The 18,487-nt window shown below is 36.8% G+C and overlaps 1 protein-coding gene across 4 annotated transcripts in view; it reads left to right on the top strand.

The window, feature by feature from the left end:
• Positions 1 to 18,487, top strand: part of dachb (dachshund b) — a 54,648-nt gene that overhangs the window by 17,239 nt on the left and 18,922 nt on the right. For all 4 annotated transcript variants that reach the window (XM_051701990.1, XM_051701991.1, XM_051701993.1 and 1 more), the window contains exons 2-3: positions 6,342 to 6,439; positions 16,577 to 16,696. In XM_051701990.1, the coding sequence (XP_051557950.1) occupies positions 6,342 to 6,439; positions 16,577 to 16,696 (218 nt within the window). The remainder of the gene's footprint in view (positions 1 to 6,341; positions 6,440 to 16,576; positions 16,697 to 18,487) is intronic.

Raw genomic sequence — 18,487 nt, 5'->3', positions numbered from 1 at the left:
CAATTGTAGTGAGCAGAATAGCATCTCAGAATGCACAAAACAGTGAACCTTGCACTGTAAAAAAAAAAAACGGTAATATTCCGGCAGCTGGGGCGTCAAAAAAATTCTGTGAAATAACGGAAAATAACTAACTCGTAAAAATACAGTAATTTTCCATAATTAAAATACAGTTTGTAGCTTTAATTTTACTTGAGATCTTCTGTATTTTATTTTTTTTTAGCTTTTCAACAGTTTCATACATTAAATAAAATATTAATATTTGTGAAATTATGATACATTTGTGAATGTATTTTAACAGTCTTTTTATGTAGAAAAAAACAAGATTTTCCTTAAATAAATGAAAATTTGATGGTTATTCACAGTTACAGGTTTTCCATGTTATTCTACATTATACATGTAAATTCACAGTCTATTTCTGTAATTCTATTAATATTTTTCTGTACTTTAAAAATACAGGAAAAAAACAGTCAAATAAACAGTAAAAATCCCGTAAAATTACAGATTTTTTTTTACAGTGTGAGGTGCATGTGCTACAACAGCAGAAGACCACGTTGGGCACTTTATTAGGACCATAGTGTTCCTAATAACGTGCTCAGTGAGTGGACATTTACACTTGTGCATTTTACAGGCACTTTTTCCCCCAAAGCGACTTACAGTGCATTAAAGGTACATATGTTATCAAGTACATGTTCCCTTGGAATCAAACTCATAACCTTGCTGTTGCTATCACCATGCTATACCAATTGAGCTACAAGAGCAAAGTACCACAGTATTGCCATCTGATACCATCACTGTACCATGGTACTACCACAATACTTGGGTTTGTTTAGCCAATGTGTTTCCAGTCTCTAAGAACAGTGATTCACTCATTTTAATGAGAATGTTTGCTTGACAAGTGTGTGTGTTTGTGTGTGTGTGTTGTGTGACCTCTGCATGACTGCATCGCTCCCATCAACAGTTCATCCTGTCATTCAGTAAAAGAGAGTGATTCTTTTCTCTCTGATAGTACAGAACAAAAGAGCTGTTGTCAGTAGATCTGGATTAGCTTTTTTGTGTTTTTGTGTGTATGCACACATAGAATGAGAGAGAGAGAGAGAGAGAGAGAGAGAGAGAGAGAGAGAGAGAGAGAGAGAAGTGGTATCAAGAGATCAATGAATAAGTCTGCAGCGTGTCTCAGAGAGCTGCATTACTGTAAGCTTTGTAAACAACGTTCTTCCTTTTGTCTGTGCTTTTAAGAAAGAGGAAACCATTGACACCCCCGTACATCAACATACCATCCCACACACACTGCACACATTCCTGTTTGGCTGACACAGCGGGTTAGTGGATGTATAAACATTACATACAGGGATGAAAAGAGAGATATGAACAGCTGAATGGCGGTGGAAGTGCTCTTTCATTCTTTTCTCTCTGGGATTCATCCGCATATGCTTGTGGCCTTTTTAGGCGTCAAACTAATTAAGCGTTCAGAAGGCATAAACAATCATTTTGTTTCAAAATGAGATTGCTTTCTAAGCACCCTTAAATTGAATTAAATGTACATTTAATTTCTTAATGAATTAGATTAAAATCACCTTACACTAAATTCTCTGTATGTGTAAAATCTAAACTATACGGCGCTTGTTTTATTACACTATCGTAGAAACTTTTGAATCAGACTAGTAAGCAGCCACCTAGCAACCCTTCAAAACACCCTAGCAAAGCTCTAACAACAACCCAGAACACCCCAGTAAATGTATGCAACTTCCGGGCAAACACCCACAACTGAACTGTTTTTGGTGCAGTAACCTGGGTTGTCTAAACCTGGACTTCAAGGACAAAAACGTAATGCTTAAAAAAGGTGTATGTCCCCTTTTAAACAAACCTGCCATCTGGTTCACTTTAGCTCCTTGTGTCATTTTCTTGTTCTTAAAAAGGGGTCAAGAATGTTATGTTCTCTGCAGAGGGCAGATTATAGTCTTGTTGTGGTTGTCCACTACCATAGCCATAGAAATCAATATAGGGACGTTAATCTCAGTGTGTTCCTCTGTCAATCATGGGCCTTTGTTTAAAGGTCTTTTAAGTGTGTTTAAATGTTTTACTTCCACGTTCTTCCAGGGCAAAAGCCCCTTAGTGTCTTTTAACCTTTGACTGCTCAGAAATTGTGTCTCTACCCAGAGGTGAAACTTTGGTTTTATAAACAAAATCATGACAGGCGCGAAAAGCTTCCGGCTGTTCTTTCTCCTTTTTCCTCCTGTTACCAACATCATCTTGAATGACTGAGCAGTCCATATATTTGGTTTTGGCAATTTCAACTGAATTCGTAGGAGTTGGTCTTTGTTTATTTGGTTGGTAATTGTTTAGTTGGACCATAATTGACAGATGACAGACATAGTGGGATTTTAAAGTTCCCTGTTTACTTCCTTGATGCACATTTCTGGTCTTATTGTGAATTATATTACTTATTTTGATTCATTTATGCTCATTATTCCAAAGAAAAGAAATTGGGTGATTAGTCTTTGTAAATTTTCTTTAAATTTAAAGTATGTCACTAAGCCCATTTATTTGTCAGCCTCTCTCCTCAAACCACCTGTCTCCATACAGTGCAACAGTCTGGTTCCGGAAGTAAAAATTCTATTCATTTTTTCCATAGGGGAACTGATTATTGACGATAACTTATAAACATTTAACCCTCATGCTCCATTGGGTCATTTTTGAAACATTTTTAATTTTGTTTCTTTAAAAAAAATAGTATCCTTCATTTGAGTCGTCCAAGACTTCCTATATTTTCCATCTGAACACAAAAAACAAGGAAATGAATGGGAAAGACTATAACACAGAGCAATTTTTGTTTTATTTGTCAAATAAAAATCAATAAATCAGACAGAATGCAGAAAACAATCACACATAAATAAAGGGACGAGACTATAAAACATCCACAATGCAGAAAACACATGCACGCACATGCGCGCACACGCACAAGTTTGTTAGACTATATTAGTGAGGACATGTCATAGACTTCCACTGATTTCATATCAGACTAATGATATTTTATATTTCCCAACTGTACCCCTAAACCTAACCATCACACAAACATTTGCACATCACTAGATTTAAAGATCAACTTTATCTTACCCATTTGGGAGCTTTTTTTTTTTTTTCATAATGAGGACATTTGGCCCTCACAAGTGTAAACAAACCTGTCCATGCATACCAAACAAACCACAATGGTCAAAGTCTCAGTCTGGCCCTTGTGTTACAAATTTTATGGTAGAGTTTTGATGTTTGAAATAAATGGTAAAAAACCAAAGTCTTTTCTTTGTAGCAAATTCAGATTTGACTGTGGCAGCATGGTCAGGTTTGACAGCATATTGGAGCATTATTGCAAAATCTGACACTTTAAAAAAAGTGGTTTTAAAAAATGCTACAATTTGATAAATAATTGTTTTTTATTAATGTCTAAATAGTGTATATATCCAATGCATAACTTGTAATAATATCTAGAAATTAGGCTAAGTTTGTTACAACATTGGCTTTTAAAGATCAGCCAATAGGGCTGCAACTAACGATTATTTTGATAATCGACTAATCTAACGATTATTAGAACAATAATTCGACTATTCGGGCGATTATTGCAACGATTAATCATTAGCTCTAAACCGACTATTCAGCTTGTGCCCCGACTTAAAATGTTGTATTAAACGTGCTTGCTAACAATAAAGAGGACAAAATCATCTTTTAAAATACCTCTAAATGACATTCACTGAATTAAAGGGAAAAAATACTTTTTATTATGTTTAATTCAGTACAAATTTCACTACAAAAACATCCTATTGTTATCATGTGTATTTGTCTTTTTTTTAAAAAAATTGTATTTAAAATTTTCTAAAAATCCTTAAAACAAGATACTTTTTATTTACTTGAGAAGTAACATTTAAGATATTTTGACTTGCTCTAAGAGAATTTATCTTAAATATAAGTGTATTTTGTATATAAGTGTATTTTTTCTTCTGCGAGTGCAGTAAAGACAAAATACACTTATATTCAAGATCTATTCTCTAAAAGCAAGTCTAAATATCTTATATGCTGCTTCTCAGATGAATGCATCTTTTTTTAAAGGATATTTAGATATTTTAAAATATTTGTATTTTTAATATTATATTAAACATTCTCAGAGAAAAAAATAAATAAAAAAAAATCTTCTGCAGTATAGCTGCTAAAGTAAATGTATGTTGTTTTAAAGGAGTTTTAGATATTTATATTGGAAAACAAGCCAAAACAAAAACAAATCAAATATGTATTTTTTTTTTGCAGTGTATAATGGGGCGAAGACTACCCTCTCTCACCTTTTTGGTCATCAAAAAAAAACAAACTCTCTCTTAATAATAAAACTGCGTTTTGCCAATTTTCTTCATGATAAGAAATGCACAGTGACATATATTATGATTCAATAAGTTGCCATCACGTTATAATCTAGCTGCATTAAGCGCGAGCACTCGAGGGATTAGCGTCCCCGCAACAGAGTGTACCTCAGCTGGGTGCAACTTCAGTCTCTCCCCCTTAGATTGGGACACTTCGCGCAACTCATAGAAGAGGTGCTGACCACACAGAGAAATGCCAGTTTCCTTATTATTTTAACTTTAATAAAGCTATATTGCATTAAATAGAACTGCATTAAAGATGTAACACCGGGGTGTTTCCTTTAAAGACGCTCGACGTGCAAGTTTTGCTTAAGCTGAGTGTAAGCTCTGGCTCCGCTTATTCCACAACAAGAATGCTTCTGTATTTACTTATTTTGTATTTTTGTATTATAATTCCCTCATACTTTGCGATCTACATCACCTGAAGCTGTTTGAAAATTTTAGAGTGCGTCTGGACTGTGAGATTTGTTTTCTTCCTCTCCTCAGTCAGGCGTGAGCTGCAGTGCTGCTCTTGTGTGCAATCATTAGAGTTTCATGATCTTGTGTTACGTTAAGATCAAACGACTATTCGACAACGAAAATTTTTGTCGACAATTTTTTATTGTCGAAGTTGTCGATAACGTCGTCTAATCGTTCCAGCCCTATCAGCCAATGCATGGAGCACTGAAGCCATCTACTGGACATAGTTGTCATTTCATGTAATTGTTATTTTTATTCCAGCAGATGTCAACAGAGTGCCCACTATGCATGACATATTTTGATGTTTTGACACTCTTTCAATTTACTGAAATTTAAGTGAAGATAAAATCAAATATGCTTATTTTATATGAAAATTAATGGTCTAATTTAGTAATTTAGAGCTAAATAAGGTCTAAATACCATAAACGAACAATGCACAAGGGACATACCGTGAGCTCAGAGGGAGAAAATTTATGTTATGTTTTTGTTGAAGCCATCAGTCTGCGTTATTTCAACTTTATCTTTAAAAAAATGTTCTTGGAGAATCCATGGTGAAGAAATACACTACCCATGATCCTGAGGGGAAAAATTCGCTCAGTCTCCCTACACTACACTCTCAAACTACTTATATATTTGTATAGATCTGAATATTTTGCAATATACTTTAAATATATTGTTTCTATACATCTAATCAACAACTTAAATAGTTTTTAATTTGATTACGTGATTCTTAATGCTTCATGTGATTGTAGTTCATTCCCGCTTACACAGTCTTGTATCTTTGTCTTTTTGTCTGATTTTCAAATACAAACTAAGGTTTGTAATGTTGTGATTCACCTTGAAGCTGGTTGGTTTAGTTCATGGATTAGAACTCTTTTATGAGGGGTTTAAAGAAATCCCTATGAACAAATTAATGGGAAAAATACTTCTAGTACCAAAACAGTTGAAAGAGTGGGTGGGCACTGTTGCAGTATATTATGGTATGGAAGGCCAACTTCTTACAATCAATCAAGTCCCGCCCTACATGTTTTCTTGGTTTGACTCAGAAATATGTCACATTATTGAAGTAAAATGGGTTGCGAATGCTTGTTTGTTCATGTTGATTTTATATTTTTCATGTTGATTCCTCTTGTTTACTAAAGGGATAGTTCACCCAAAAATAAAAAAATCTGTTATTATATATTCACCCTCATGATGTTTAAAACCTGCATGACCTACTTTCTTCCGTGAAACACAAAAGGAGATGTTAGTCTAAATGACAGCCTCAGTAACTCAATCATCTTTTTTTTTCCCATTTAATGAAAGTGAATGGTGCCTGAGACTAACATTCTGCTTAACATCTCCTTTTGTGTTCCATAGAATAAAGTTACACAGGTTTGAAACAACAAGAAGGTGAGTTAATGGTGACAGAATTTTCATTTCTGGGTGAACTATTTCTGTAATTATGGATGCTGTACTAATGTGTGCTTACACCCTTCACAGCTCTCGTCCTGGCCGCCCACCGAAGCGCTCCTATGGCCCCAGAATCCTCCACCACAGAGCAAACAGCCTGCTGTCTCCAGCCCTGCTGTCACCCACAGGTTAACCCACCACACACACACACACACACACATCTTCTTTTTAACCACCTTAACTGAGTAGTAAATTCAGATGAGGTTGGATTTACTCACTCACAGCGCCCCTCACACATATGAAAAGTATATGCTTAAATCACTCCCTCCTCTGCTGTCCTTCTGCTCATCTTTCATTCTCTCTCTCTCTGGTCATCTTTCATTCTCTCTCTCTGGTCATCTTTCACATGCATCTTCTTTTACGGTGACAATGATGAATGACACACCCCAGTGGGATCACTCATCCATCTGTTCATCCCTCTCTATTTCCCTCTTCCTCACACTGCCCAAAAGCCTCACATCCCCCCATCCTTTCCTCTCAGCTCTACTGTATCACATTGGGAAGGTTCGATGCTGAAAATGTGTTGAAATCTGCCCTTGTACTTGGGTGAGAGTCAACTGTGTAGCATTCATTATAACATTGTCTATTTTTTTTTATCATTTAATCCGAAATGGTTACTGCTGAACTTTCAAGAATTCCAATTTTTCAACCTCAGACCAAGAGTACCAGGGTCGTATATATATATATAGAGAGAGAGACCTTGGGAGACTACAATAGACACATCCCTTCCAATATTCAGACTAATAGTCAACAAATAAGGGTTTTTCCATAGGAAATTCTTAAACTATTTTTCCAATCCTAAATATGTGGTTACAGCCTTGCAAAAAAAAGCAATAATTATTTATTTGGTTGGGCATTACCACTTAATTTCTTTTCAATCTAATACCAAGCAATATCAAGGCCGATATCACCAATACTCTATTAAATAGATTTTTGGTGATTTCTGATAATAAAATTAGTAATTTAATCCATTTAACATTATATTTAAAAGCCATAATTTTTTTTAATGTTTAGGCATAAACTGCAAATTATCAGACATTTGTTTTTGTTCATCATTTATTAACAACAGGACATTTTCAATCTTTTAACAGATTTAAATTTAAATAAATGTATAACAGACAAGCTATGCGACTGAGTGCTGTCTGCAACTGCTTGTGTATTTTGGATGAGTGGAAGGAAAAATAGATCCAATCATATGCAACTATTTGCTTGTATATTAAATTTTTTGTCACTTTGAATCTTATAAAAGGCAATAGTTTTCATGTTAAATAAATAATAAAATAGCTAGTTTAGTAGAAACCTTTATTATCTATATTTTTATGCGAGTATTGATCCTCTCGATACAAAAGCAGTGGAGGTATCCAAACTTTAGGATATTTAGTTTGATACTAGATATTTATATATACTAACCCCAAGCCTAACCCACAGTAAGTTTGGAATTTATATACTAATAGTTTAACCCTTTAAGTTCGGATAGGCTCACAGAGAAAAAAAATATTATCAAAATATTAATAAATACAGTCTTGACCAACACTAAATAGGTATAATTTTAAAGCTTAGAAGCTGTACTTTACAATGCATGTTGAGATTATGACAAAACTGAACAAGTGCTTTGAAATTTACAAACAACTCAGAAGTGTTTCATTTTGATAATTACTGTGATTGGAAAAAACATCAAACTGATTAAATAGCCATGTGTCAAATGTCGTTGGAAAGCTCTCAAAGAGTAGAATACAATTTGTTTTACTCACAGACAAAAATATAGCGAGTAATAGCTACGCACATTTCTTTGACATACATATTACATGATAACAGGTGTTGCTTGTAAGCCGTGTTTTCGCTTATAACTTCACAAAATATTAGCAGAACATAAAATATCACATAACATTACTTAGAGGAGTGGATTCCCATTAAATCGAGCCCACTTATAACTTAATTGGATGCACAGATTATTAGATAATTCACACAAAGCACAATGTGCACACAGCACATAATGTGCTATTTGGCTAAAAACATGTTGGCTTTCCTGGATCAGATGACTTCATCAGAAATGATGTAGTACATTGTCCAGCATCATGGAATGTTAAAACAATTGTATTAGGATTCAGGTCACTGCAACCAGAGGTGGAAGTCATCCAAATATGGGTAGAGAGGATCGTTCACTCTAATTACATATGGCCACCAGGAGATGGCGCCAAGTACAAGACGCAGACTCGATGGCTCAAATGACACAGAATGAAACTGAATAAGATATTGTTACTCATGCCTGCATGCTTTGGAGAGAGAGTATACCTTTAGTCATCATTGTATTTGCATGTGTAATTAGTTCTTATGTACAATTATTATGTTCTATTTGTTTGGAGAGGATTTTGGACACTTGACGCTTCGTGACACATTTTGCAATTTTCGTTGGACGCGGTTCTCTGATTGGTGGATCTTTCTTTGCTGTACAATGGGTAGTGTAGTTGGTTAACATGAATTCTGCTATCAAACACGATTTTTAAACAATGAAGTTGATAATGCAGACTTATGGCTTCAACGGAAGCATATACCATCGATTAACAACCTCGGAGCTCATGGTAGGTCTGTCTTTAAAGGTTTAAGTTATCATTGAAAATCAATTTGTCTATGGGATAAATGAATGGGATTTTTACTTGCGGAACCAGACCGTTATGATGTAGAAAGGAAGTCCCACCTTACAGGTAAAAGAGCCTATCACCTTTTAGATACAGACATTGCATGCCAATCATCTCGAGAACGTGCATGCGCATTAGCTATACAAGCCGGGAAAATTGCGTTTTTTCTCATAATCTGAGGTAAAGAAGCACAATTTATGACACCAGTGTTGTCAGATTTTACTGCTGATTTGAAAATTGCTCTTTGATTGTAATCTTGACCAACCGTTTATGATATTACAGTGTTCCCCCATTCAAGTAGATAGTAGATGCACTGGCATGACTGGAAATAGTCTCCTGGGAGCGTTCCAAAGATGGGCGACAGTGGCTGAATTGCTAGAAAGTCTTTGGTTACATATGTTTCATATGGCATTCGTTGTCAAGTGGAACAACAGATGTTATTTCTGGTTGTTTACATTGGGCGTCACTGTGTGACATTCACCACCGGGAATACCGATGCTGCTATTGATATTGTGCTTTTTAATTTGTTGGCCCATGTAAACATGCGCTAGATAGACGTCTTTGACCATTGCGGTGCCTCTCGCTGTGTTTTCAGTGTTGTGGTTAGAGGGATGACTCGTGTTAAGGCCGAAACATACTTCACGCAAGTACGCAAATGCAGACGCGAGCGCTTGGCCAACACATGGCCAACGCGTGGTCCCATTGTACAAACATTATGTGCGCAATTGCTTTGCTCTGGTGGTTACAAACCTCAGACCACAAGAGGGCAACAGATTTTTTTAGGCATGACCACAAAACCGGTGCTGTGTCTGAAACCGATATTTTATAGATCCATGACTGAAACCAGGAAAATGCTGCCTTCGGAGGCAGGATGAAAATAAGGTACTTTTCAAACTGTTCGGAGACCAGTTCCTTAAGGGTTCCATTCATTTAAAACAGCTGTCAGTTTTGCCATTAACTGATTAGGCAGCAAGTCAGCCACCTACGTTTTCGGATGCAGCCCGGATGTGGTAGATGAGTCGATAGTTGAGTAGTGGGGAGAGACACGGAGCAAAAACAAGATCGTTTGAATGGACTGGGGACAAAAAGTCGTATATATATTTTTTAGAAAATATTCAACTCAAATTGCTGCCCCAGTCCGCCATGACAGTTGTCGATTGAAATAAGAATATCCGCTCTAGTGCCCTTTGCGGCAAAGCTGAGAATGCAGCATGTACTTGCATTGTGTTATGAATTGAGCGCTGACACATTTCACAACGCAAAGATGTGTGAAATCGAGCTTGCGTAGCAAGGTACGTCTGCGTTCATGTACTTGCGTAGAGTATGTTTGGACCTTTAGTATTCAAACCACATCCGGCTATGTTCACACAGTCAGTGTTTGGGATTGACAACCTCATTTACTTACAGGTGTGAGTCTTTAAATGTCCCGTCATACAACAGTTTACAGTAGCGGATTGAATATTGTCTGTATGAACGAACAACCGAATTCACAACCATATTCTAACACGTGTATCCATAGTGACAGTGACTGAAGTAAATATTAAAGATGCCGATGTCCATAACACCGGCATGTCTTATCACAATAATGCCGCGTTATTAAATAAACAAGTCCAAATGAAGCTCGAGGTCATTAATAAGATCATAATTAGCCGACAGCGGCTTTAAATGTTTTTTAACCAGGAGCAGAGTGCAGCATTTGTTGCACATCTCGCAATCGTGAGCAACTTTGGTGAAAGACAGCGGTTGGATCTTCAGATGACACGCAGCTCATGTCTCTGTCTCTGTGAGTTAACGAAACCCCTCATGATTAACATAAGACACATGCGTGTACAGTGCAGCATGGCTTTCACATTATATGGCATGACTAACAACTAGTTGTCCAGTGCGGTTCCATTCACACAGCACAGGTTTGCCGAGAATGTGGTTGTGAGACCTGAAAATTTGCGGGTGTCAGGTCGGTTATAAAATGAGGTCGTCACACTCGTAAATAACCGTCCTGTGTGTGAACACATCGTATTAAGCACTCAAAACCGTATTCTGCTGCTGTGTGAACATGGCCAATGTGTCGCTTTTCAAATCTTCCCTAAGCAGAAAGCTTTTTCTATCTTTGTTTATCAGGACGTATGTGTGTGTGTATGTGTGTGTGTTTGTGTACATTATTAACACATTTATTGGGTCACCATGGAGGATGCGCTAGACTGTGCAGTGAAATTTAGCCATGTTTGAGCAGTTACCTTGGAGATGTCACTTAGAGTCTTGGCAGAGACATTTTTCACACTCCGGGTTTTGGAACGCAGAAGTGAGCTCTGAGTGCCCAACGGTCAACGGATGTAGAAAGAAAGTCCCGCCTTACAGTTAAAAGAGCCAATCACCTTTTAGATGTGGACACCACCTGTCAATCAACTCTAGAACGTGCATTAGCTATACAAGCCGGGAAAGTTTAGTTTTTTAGCGTAATATGAGGTAAAGTATCACAGTTTATGATTCCAGTATTGTCAGATTTTATTGATGATTTGAAATATGTTCTTTGATCGTAATCTTGACCATTCAACCATTTTTGAGATTTTGGTCTTTCTCCATTCAAGTAGATAGGAGCTGCACTGGCATGACTGGAAATAGCCTCCTGAGAGTGTTCCAAAGATGGCCGACAGTGGACTGACTTGGCTTGCAAGAAAGACTTTGTTAGGAATGAGATTGGGGCAGTTTGCTTTGATTTGCCAAATGCTCAGTCATTGTTTAAGGCTATGACAGTTGGGTTAAACAAAGTGGTGTTACCATTTAAGCAAATCTGTGATTATATCCTAACGGTAAAAGGCAACTGGCCAGCAGACACAATGGAGACTTAACCGTGTTTTTCAGTTTGCTTAATCCCATTGTTAAAGGTGCAGTATGTAAGATTCAGAAATCCTTGTTATTAATGACACCTGTGGCCATTAAGTGAACTGCAGCCAGCTACCTGTTGCTCGTGCTCGTGCTTGTGCACACACTCCATAGAGACGAGAGCATCGACCAAAACAATGACGTAACGTACAAAGAGACAACATGATTCACCGGCATCATGCTGACAGATGTGGTAGCATAATTCAAATTACACAGTTATGATTGTTTTACTACAAACTTTGAGACTGTATATTCTATTTGAATCTCCAGTGCTGGAACAGGGCTAAAAAAAAGTGTGGATATAGGTCTGACTATGCAAGACTGTAGTTTGAAGTAATCACTTTTCTTTGCATGATACACTGAATGCATTTATACAATAGCCTATGTCGGCGTTAGCTATCTAGCCAGCTTTACCAATAGCTGTTAGCTAAATTTGGTGGATGATGACAGTAGCTGTTTATAAAATAGACTGTACATTATAAATATGTTGACACAATTCAGTATTGATGTGATTCCATCACAACTGTAATTTTGATATATCGATGCACTATTGTTTTTTAATAATAGATTGTATATATTTTCTGTATAACCGTTACGTTACACTAATGAATGGGTCTTTTTGCATTATCTTGAACATTGTCTAGCATTCATTTCATGTGTTATTGTAGTTTAGCTAAAATTACACAGATCAATCCTTATGGCACTATATTTCACATGCTTTGCAGTTATGTAAGCTTACCTGACCAATAAGAAGAACGGCCATTTAGGGTCGGTTTTGATCCCCAAAACCGAATAAAAGTCCCTCCAGGAATCAAATGCCCTGCTGATGTTCACTCTAGTTTTCGCTCGACCACGATCATGTTCCCACTTAGCCAGATGGGATTCAGTAGATAAATGTTTTTTTTTTTTGGCTTGATCTGAGTTTGTGTAGGAGTCGGTGTTGTGCTGGGAGCCGGACATTTGCGGATTCCATCTCTAAGATAACATTACCTAGCGTTGAAGTTTGTTGACGCTGTTGAATAGCGGAAGAGAAGCGATTACTGAGGCAAGGCTCTCGGGAGCGCGCATAAATGTCACATCATTTGGATTTTCCCGGCAAAACCGACCCCCTCCCTTCGCATGAAAATCAGTCTACAGACTTTAATAGGCAACCTAGGAAGTCCGGGAAGGGCTTATTTTTTAAGTTGCGTTACAAGCCGTTCACACATTGGCAAATATTACATGAAAATTGTTACATATTGCACCTTGAAAATCAAAAATTTGATTTCTTTAATATCTCAATTGTATTTCAAAGAGAGCAATGAGATTAAATGGAGAGCAAATACACACTTTTGCTTCTTAGATAATCTCACATGTGTCTCCTCTAGAGTTTCAAAAGAGATCTCAGCAGTGTTAAAAAATGTGCTCTGATTCGCCAAGATACCAAGTCAGAGATTTCATAATGAACTCAAACACATCAAATTCTTGCAAAACAAAATTATCTGAGCAATGCTATCCACATTAATTTTATAGCTCTTTACTCTTACTGTAAATCAACAATTTTCACATTTGTGTCTATTTTATTCCTTCCTTTAGACATTTTTAAGAAACATCTGAGACACAGTTAATGCATATAAAGAACTACATTATGTCTTGTGAGTTATAAAAGAGCAAACTCTGAGCAATACAATTTTCATCTGAGCAGTTGGATGTGACCAAAGGCAGCAACATGAATATTGTTTCTCTCAGTTTTAAAAAGTAAAGAAGTCTAATTTCAATGACTTCGGCATTCATTTAAATCTATTATTTTTCTATTTTCTAATTTGCAGCAGCTGTGAATCCATGGTAACATAACTGGTCTTGTTGGTATGTTTTGGAATTTTGTAGTTGTTTATGACATAGAGCAATGACAGATAGCAGGGGGTGGTGTCAAGAGAATGAGAGAACTTGATAGCTTTGTGTGAGAAAACGACCGAAATTCAAGTGAGAACCAGTGGCTTAAAGCAGCAAGTTTGAATGTGTGCAAGTGTACCTGAGATTTGAGATCTACAGAGGAGGGGAAGAATTTAAATGAATAATGACTTAAATTTCAGTCTTGTGTGCTATATTCTTGGAATATATGGATTACTTTTATGGCACTTTTATAGTGGTTTTGTCCTTTTTAGAGCTTGGCAGTCTGAATCACCCTTTATTTTCATTGTTTGGAAAAGAGCAGTGTGAACATTTGTCACAATAGCTCCTTTTGTGTTCCACAGAAGAAAGAAAAAAGTCAAACAGGTTTGAAAATGTTAATTTTGGGGTGCAGTATTTCTTTTAAAATGCACAACATGTTTTGAGGAGCACTGGTAGTTTGGCTCCATTGTCCTTGTGTAATAGTATTGCTTGGTTTTTGCTGTTGTTATTGGTTTGCCGTTAGATTTAGAAGAATAGAAATTCCCCCTCAGGGTAATCTCACCTCACATGAACAAGTGGTTTCCTTCTTGTCAAACAGCTTACATAACTCAACTCAAGTCTCTGAGGTTGTTTTTACCATAATCCCACAGCAATGCTCATGTAACAGCTGTATACTGTATTAGTGCCATTTGGCATTTACATGATTTTGTTACGTATGCAGTGAAATGCATAAATTTTAAAGACAATATGTCAATATGTCCCTCCCAAACTTCCTATTTCTGTAGGAAATACATCAGTACATGAAAGAAAACTGGGCTTGACTAGTGATTTAATGGGGTCTCTTAAGTGTGGCTTAAAGGTCCCAATCATTTTGGGGCCACTGTGTACATATTTACCTTAAAGCAGAGCATTTCATGCATGTAACAGGCTAGGAAATATCTCTAGAGTTGTAGGGAAAAACCATAACTAAATATAGAGACAAAAAGGAGCATGCTGCAATTTTAACTGCAATCAGTGGTTCAGAGCATTGACTGCCTGTCACTAATCTATTACTCTTTTGACGGTATCCAGGGTTTTAGCCTGGTTAACTGTGCTGGTTGTGAGAGGAGTTTAGAAGGATTGATTTGCAGATGGCTGTTTCTTGGACGGCTTCAATGATATGTTTGAATAAATAATGCAGTCCACCTAATAGAGAGCTAATTCAGGTCCCTTATCTCACTCTGACCCTCCAATTGTTCTGACCGAACCATGGCGATGACATTGTTCATTCACTATATACTACGGAATTGATTGCTGTTAGGTTTACTTCAATGTGCTTCATAAATAGCACATCACTTAGCAGCCTGAGGTCTGGACAAGTGAACTGAGGTGCAACAGGGTGATAGGTCTGAAAAGCCCAATTGTTGTTTTGCATTTACCAGAGAACAATGTTGTTGCTTGGAGGTTGCTCTTTTATAGCTCAGAAGTTCTGTTATGTTTTAATTTAGGATCGATGATGTTTCTCCATTAAAACAGAAACAAATGAGATCTGAATTTTTGACATACACTCAAAAACATAGCTCTTTGGCTAAACTTGATTCGGTCGTGGACTTTGGTTCCACATGTTTGAAATGAGTTTTCTTAACTTAAAAATTGGATGTAATCTCAACACAAACATTTTGTGTAGAAAGAACTTAGTTGAATTGGGTAAACCCAACAAAATCAGACATGTCAGTGTAACTCAAATAAATCTATTTTATTTCTTTATGTACTAACTAGTGAAAGTAAATGTTGGCATGCTAAATATATGATGCTTGGAAGCACTGCTGAGTGTAGTTAAGTGGTTAGCACAGCATTTGCTCAATGAAGCGAGCAATCAATTTCATGTGCAACATCTACTGTACCGGTCCTCATCATTAGCTCAAGTTCCACTCTTCACCATAATGGTAACCCCCAAAACTCCAACATAACAGAAACCCTTCTACATCTCAACATAACAAAACATTAAACACTAACAAGTAACCCTCTTTATATTCATCTTGCACAAAACACATAAAATAACACTTAAGTTTAACATTTACTCTCCCTGTTGAGTCCCATGCAAAACGTGCTGGGAAATGAAAATCCCCTGCCCAGTTTCATTAATGCTTCATTAACAGCACAAAAAGTACTCATGTAGTCCCAACTCAAATGGATTAAGTAAACTTCCATTTTACAAACTTAAATGGATAGAACATAATCAAAACAAGTTGTGACAAAATGATTTGTGTTGAATTGTGCTACTTTAGTTCATTTTAATTAAGTAAATTGAACAAACAGCAAAAATGATTTTTTTGAGTATACATACTGTATATACAGTACATCTATAGTATACATCTATACTGACTTTTGATTGCAGACTTTGGTATGTTGGCAAATCTGAGCACAAATAGCAATTAATGGTCAAGTAGCCTAAAAATGTGCTTTATGTGGAATAACATCTAAATGAGTTGGCTTTGTTTAAGACTAAAATATTTTTAAATGTGACAGTAGTCAAAGTCAATCAATCTGACTACATTAGGTAACATCATGAAAGTCATTTTTAAGATTCAGATCAGGCAGAAATAGCTTCTCAAAGTTAAAACTACACAGTTTCACTATTTACAGTGCTGTTTATGATATTGTTGAGATCTCTTCTGAAACTCTAGTGAAGAAATATCAGATCACAATTTTTGTTTCTTTTTATTTGCTCTCCATTTATCTTATCGATGTCTTGGAGAAACAATTCAAATAAAAGCGTAAAAAGATCTCTTTTGTATTTTTTTTTCTCCAAACGGTTGTTATTTGAATGGTAAAACTGATATGAGTGTTTCTGTGTGTGGTTGTGTTTATATGTTATTGTGCTTGTGTGTATTGCAGACCTGTCAACAGCAGCAATGGCTGAAGCTTTGAAGATTCAGAAGATGAAGATGATGATGAATTTACACAAGAACCACAATGGCTCAGAATTCGATTCAGATGAGCTTAATTCTAATACAGGTACACACACTTTGCATTTTTTAATGTGTGTGTTTGTTTAAAGTGTTGTGTGTGTATATGTGTGCGCTTATGTGTTAATTTGTGTGTGTTAAATTAATCTTCCTGTGTGTGTGTCTGCATGTGCTTATGTTTGTGTTCCTTTAAAGTCAGCTTGTTTAAAGTGCAATCTGTAGATGTGCCAGACAGATGGTCTTGCAATAATAACCTGGGCCTTCTGGGTGAGATGAGCCCCATCACAGAGCTCGCTCAGGGGGCCCATGTCACAGGGCTGTGCTTGGTTTACAGAGACTAATGATGACATTAATGACTGCTGCCTGACTGTGCATTTAGAGAGGACCAAACAGACATGAAAATAGTTAATCGTTCACCAGCGTCAGAAATGAAAGAAGACATTTGTTCGAGAGGAACATGTACGTGTGTGTGCTTAAAAACATAAATTGTTCAAATATAAATTGATAATGTTATATATGCGTAATATATACACCGATCAGCCACAACATTAAAACCACCTGCCTAATATTGTGTAGGTCCCCCCATGCCGCCAAAACAGCGCCAACCCACATTTTGTGCGTGAAAATCCCAGGAGATCAGCAGTTACAGAAATACTCAAACCAGCCCATCTGGCACCAACAATCATGCCACGCTCCAAATCACTGAGATCAATTTTTTTTTCCCCATTCTGATGGTTGATGTGAACATTAACTGAAGCTCCTGACCCGTATCTGAATGATTTTATGCATTGCACTGCTGCCACACGATTGGCTGCTTAGATAATCGCATGGATGATTGTTAGTGCCAGATGGGCTGGTTTGAGTATTTCTGTAACTGCTGATCTCCTGGGATTTTCATGCACAACAGTCTCTAGAATTTACTCAGAATGGTGCCAAAAACAAAAAACATCCAGTGAGCAGCAGTTCTGTAGACAGAAATGCCTTGTTGATGAGAGAGATCAACAGAGAATGGCCAGAATGGTTCGAAAGGACAAAGTCTACGGTAACTCAGATAATCACTCTGTATAATTGTGGTGAGAAGAATATCATCTCAAAATGCTATTCTGAGATGCTGGTTGGCGCTGTTTTGGTGGTACGAGGGGGACCTACACAATATTAGGCAGGTGGTTTTAATGTTGTGGCTGATCGTTGTATGTAACATACAGTATATATGTTTTACTGTTTACTAATAATTATTTGACAAATCTTGTATGATGATTCAACAAATCTTGCATGACATATTTTCAGACAACTTTAAATCTTGGGTCTTCAAACACAGCAGCCACATACTAACTCTGTCTAGAACTAACACAGGTAATGTTGACTTAAAGGTCACTCACACAAGTGTTTTGGAGGAAAGCAGCACAGCATTCCTAGTGAGAACATCTGTGGACGAGCAGACGAGAGAATTTAGTACAGAAGAAAAAAAGACCTTCATCAGAAGATGGAATGTAGTCAAGAAAAATCAGCATCAAGTATGACATCAGAAGAGAGGAGAGAGTCAGTGAGAGAGACTTTTTTTCTCCCTGCGTTGACAAGTTGAAAGAAAAATTCCATGCATTATTTAACAAGATGGCCGAAAGCTGTCATACGGGTGAATGGCCGCGTTAACAGAAACAGGTGTGCTCACATACGGGTGTATGTTAGCACACGTGTGCTTGTTTTCATGTCCGCATTTGCTTAGCAGGGAAGTCATGTATAGTGTAACGCACATTGTATCTCTTCGCCTCTCTTTGTCTATGCGAGCATATGGTCAGCATTTTTTTTCTTCACCCATCCACTCTTATTCTCTCTCATCTTC

This window comes from Myxocyprinus asiaticus, chromosome 7 (assembly GCF_019703515.2).
Source record: "Myxocyprinus asiaticus isolate MX2 ecotype Aquarium Trade chromosome 7, UBuf_Myxa_2, whole genome shotgun sequence".
Classification (NCBI taxonomy): Eukaryota; Metazoa; Chordata; class Actinopteri; order Cypriniformes; family Catostomidae; genus Myxocyprinus; species Myxocyprinus asiaticus.
The sequence above is the reverse complement of the archived record's forward strand: the minus strand, read 5'-3'. Positions and strand labels throughout refer to the sequence as shown.